Source organism: Triticum dicoccoides, chromosome 4B (genome assembly GCF_002162155.2).
Source record: "Triticum dicoccoides isolate Atlit2015 ecotype Zavitan chromosome 4B, WEW_v2.0, whole genome shotgun sequence".
Classification (NCBI taxonomy): Eukaryota; Viridiplantae; Streptophyta; class Magnoliopsida; order Poales; family Poaceae; genus Triticum; species Triticum dicoccoides.
The window spans coordinates 632,056,864-632,061,051 of NC_041387.1; the positions used below are offsets into that span (position 1 = coordinate 632,056,864).

At 59.6% G+C, this 4,188-nt stretch overlaps 1 protein-coding gene across 1 annotated transcript; it reads right to left on the minus strand.

Annotated features, from left to right (window-relative positions):
• Positions 1-808: 808 nt before the first annotated feature.
• Positions 809-3,114, minus strand: LOC119291909 (cytochrome P450 78A9-like). The gene is made up of 2 exons (XM_037570715.1): positions 2,037-3,114; positions 809-1,719 (listed from the first exon to the last, which is right to left on the minus strand). Exons 1-2 carry the CDS (start codon positions 3,075-3,077, stop codon positions 1,102-1,104), a joined length of 1,659 nt encoding a protein of 552 aa, XP_037426612.1. The 5' UTR covers positions 3,078-3,114; the 3' UTR covers positions 809-1,101.
• Positions 3,115-4,188: the final 1,074 nt, after the last annotated feature.

Below are 4,188 nucleotides of genomic sequence, written 5' to 3' on the forward strand. Positions count from 1 at the left end.
CTTCGTCCCCCATGGTCGGTGGGCGCAGTTGCGCACCGCCTCACCCTACCTCGACCTGCCCCCACTGACCGTGGTGTTAGCTGTTGGCCCCGGCCATCCCTCTAAGCCACACCCCTCCGGATGAACAGCTCCAGCAACTCCCGCGACCGCGTCAAGTTTCAAACTCGCTCCTGTCGGTTTTTGCTGGCTATCGCTCTTCCACAGCTCGGCCTCGCCGTGGCCAGCGTTCCTCATACCGTCCCCACCTTCGGCCTCGCCCTTCGCAGAAAAAGTGACCGCCGTGATATTCTTTTTTCCAGGTATCTAATGTTCAGCAAACCCATGAAAACTCTGCTGAGGCCATAAAACTTCAGGAAACCATAAGAGCATCTCCAACAGAGGCGCTATATAAGCGAGGCACGGTATAAAAACTGCTTTTAGCGCGCGCGGACCCTATTTGAAGTCTCCAGCAGCTGCGCAAAAAGCGCGCGCGCTATAACTAATGTAGTGCGCGCATCAAAACGGCATCGCGCGCAGCATATTTAGTGCGTCCGGTCGCGCGCGCTGCAAACTTTGTGCTGCTACAGATGGGACCGCTTGATTGGGACCGCTGGATTTGCGCGCGCTGCATATTTTACAGCGCTTGTTGGAGCAAACGTTTTCTAGCGCCCTAAAAAAGCTACTTACGCGCTGTAAACTCATTTTTTCAGCGCCACGCATTAGGCGGCTGTTGGAGATGCTCTAAAATCAAAAACTTTTGCTGAGGTTGGAGTGCGACCCAAAAGCCAAAACACGTGCACATTTACACACGACAAGCAAGGGTGTACTATTGCACACTTCCACACACAATCTCTTATAGATTTTTGTTCTGCAATTTTGTACACCATGTGGAACCTCACTCAGTCACTCTCACGCTCACACCTGATGGGTTACATTACATAGCACAGACATCACACACGTTAGAAAGAAACTCAACACTGAGCTGCGCTCGGCGCACGTACATTTTACGCCGGCAGCTTAATTATTCACTTTCGTGAAGCACGGGGTCACGGGCTACGAGCTACGTACTGTAGTAGGGACGGTGGGTGGAGTCGACCGGCCGGCCATGGCGCGACGAGCACATCACGCGTCGCGCCTCGGGCGCGCCCGGACCTGGAGCGGCGCCGCCATCTCGCACGACAGGCGGAGCACCTCCGACAGGTCGACGCCGGGCGCCGCCGGCGCCCACTCGAACTCGTGCAGCAGGGTGGCCATCCAGGCGGTCACCGTGGTCATGGCCAGGGACTTGCCCGGGCAGCTCCTCCGGCCGGACCCGAACGGCACGAGCCGGCCGTCGGCGCCGAGCACGGACACGTCCGGGGCCTCGCCGCCGGCCAGGAACCGCTCCGGCCGGAACTCGAGCGGCGCGTCCCACACCTCCGGGTCGCGGCTCATGGCCCACTGGTTCACCATGGCCGTGGTGCCGGCGGGGACGAAGTGGCCGTCCACGTACGTGTCCGACATCGCCCTGTGGCGCCACGACAGCAGCGGCCCCGGCGGGTGCACCCGGAGGGCCTCCTTGATCAGCGCCTGCAGGTACGGCAGCGCCGGCAGGGAGGGCTCGGCGACCGGGCTGCTCCGGCCGACCACCTCGTCGAGCTCCCGGTGCACCTTGGCCTGCACGTCGCGGTGGAGCACGAGCCGCGCCATGGCCCACTCCATCAGCACCGCCATGGCGTCCGTTCCCCTGAAGATCATCTCCTGGAAAAAAAAACAGCCACCATTTTCTTGTATTTTTACACCCAGTGCTCTATCCATTAAAATGATTCGAAACTAAACAAAGAAGAAAAAGCTGGTGGAATTTTGCATGTACGCTAGCTAGCTTTTTAAAAGTGTCACGTTCATTGGCCGCTTTGTCAAGATTATTATTATCACAACAAAAGTAGTAGGCGTGATCTGCATACGTAATACTACTCCAAATGGAACCGATGCCATGCTGATAATTTATGTGCGTGTTAATTTGGTGAAAAAGTTGTATTTGTTGCTCATGATGATATGCTACGTACGTACGTACGTACCCAGAGCACTGCGACGATGTCGGCGTCGGCGAGCCCCTCGCTGTCCTGCAGGGAAAGCAATATGTCGACGAAGTCACGCGGCGCCTCTCCACTGGCGGTGAGCGTCGCCTTGGCGCGGTGCTCCCGGATGATGTCGTGCACGAAGCGGTTCACCCGCGGCATGAGCTCGGCGCACCGCGCCCCGATGCCCTGCGGGTCGAAGGCGGCGAGCCCCGGGAAGTAGTCGCACCAGTTCTCCTTCCCGAGGAGCTCGTACCCTTCGTGCACCATCTCCAGCAGCTCCTCCACCTCGCCGGACGACGACTGCGGCGCCGACACGTCGTACTCCTTGCCGAACACGAACCGCATGATGTAGTAGAGCGAGGCGCGGCGGAGGACGCCGCGCAGCTCCACCACGCCGGCCCCGGCGCCGCGCAGCGCCGCGACCACGTCGCCGGCGACGCGCGCACGGTACGGCGCGAAGGCGTCGACCTGCCTCGGGCCGAACAGGTGGCCCGACGCGACGCGGCGGAGCGCGCGCCAGTAGGGCCCGTGCTCGGCAAAGCCGATGGAGCGGTGGAACATGAGGCCGTAGGCGGCGTGGTTGAGCGGGCGCGCGGCGAAGGCCGGGTTGTCGAGGATCTCCTTGGCCACGTCCGGGTGGGACGCGACGACGGCGCGGACGGGGCCGAGGGACAGCGCCATGAGCCGCTTCGCCCCGGGCCGGCGCGCCGCCTCGGCGGCCAGCGAGCGGTGCGCCAGCCCGGACATGAGCCCGAGGCTGCCAAGGACGGGGAGCCCCTTCGGGCCCGGGATGACACGTCGTAGGCCCGCGCCCTGGCCCCTGCCCCGCCAGTACCGGCCCCATGCAGGGCCGCCCGGGTGCGCCCAGTAGAGCAGCGCGGCGGCCGCCCACGCGAGGCACGCGAGGACGGCGACGTAGGCGAAGCTGGTGGCTACGGCGGCGAGTGTGGTGGCGGTGGTGCCGTCGTGCTGGCCGCCGGAGATGGCCGGGAGCAAGGTGAGGGGAAGCACCCACCAGCTCTGGACTGAGCTCTCCATTTCCGGACTTTGGTGGGGTGTGTGCTGCCTGTGAGGGAAGGAGCCGCACGGGAGGCGGTATATATAGGAGCCAGCTCGCCGGAGCGAAGATTCACTGGCACTGGCGCGCGCGGTCCTTGTGAGCAAAGATGATCCAATCATTGGCACATAAAATACTTGAGAATTGCACTAGTGGGCTGGCATTGGGCCCTCTGGTTTTCCCGCCGGCCAGCCTTTGGTTGGTAACTCAGTTTGGAGGCTAGGCACGACCCCGCTAGGAACTCACTCGCATATATGAAGGAAGGAACTTTGTGTAGTTAATTCATTCTTTGCTAGCATATGAAGGAAGGAACTTCGTGGAACTAGCTTAGCCTTGTGCAAATGCACTAGTATAACACTACTTGTTAGTAGTATAAGAGCATCCAACAGCCAAGTTACGCGCGGCGCGCTAAAAACCCTTTTGAAGCACGCGGGTCGTCAGTTTTTGCGCGGCGCGGTGCGCTTGCTCCAGCGACTGTTGAAAGTTTAGCGCGCGAGTCGCTCCAGCAGGCGCTGCAAATCTGAGCAGCACGCGCTCTCGCACAAACAACATATGCATTCCAAACAAATATAAAACATAAGCATAGATTAAAATAGATAAAAAATGATACATAGATAGTTCACATAGCGTACATACTTCATCATAGCATAGATAGATAAAAAAGCTAGTCCAATACGAGCAACTAGAACCTACTTCGAGTCGTCCTCATCATTCTCACTGGTGTCGTTCGAGTATCGAGCCACGCGTCTTCCCAACGAGGATCGTCCTCGTCAAAGAACGACCATGTCCCGCGGACACGAGATCGCACTGCGCCTCCGCGAGTGCCTTCTGCCGATGCCTATCGGCCCGCTCCACGCGCGTTTTGCCGTCCTCTCCGCCCAGAAGGCGTTCTCGTCGGCTACATCCTGTGGGTAGCGCTGGCGCCACTCCACCATGGCTAGCTCGTCCGACTTGGCAATGAGGAGGCGGCACTGGCATCTACGGCAAGGTTGTCAGAATCGTGATTTTGAATCGGATCGGAGCTCCGACGGTAGGATCGCAAATCATAGAATCTTCACTATTAGGGTCGTAGGAACGTAGATTCTATGAAGT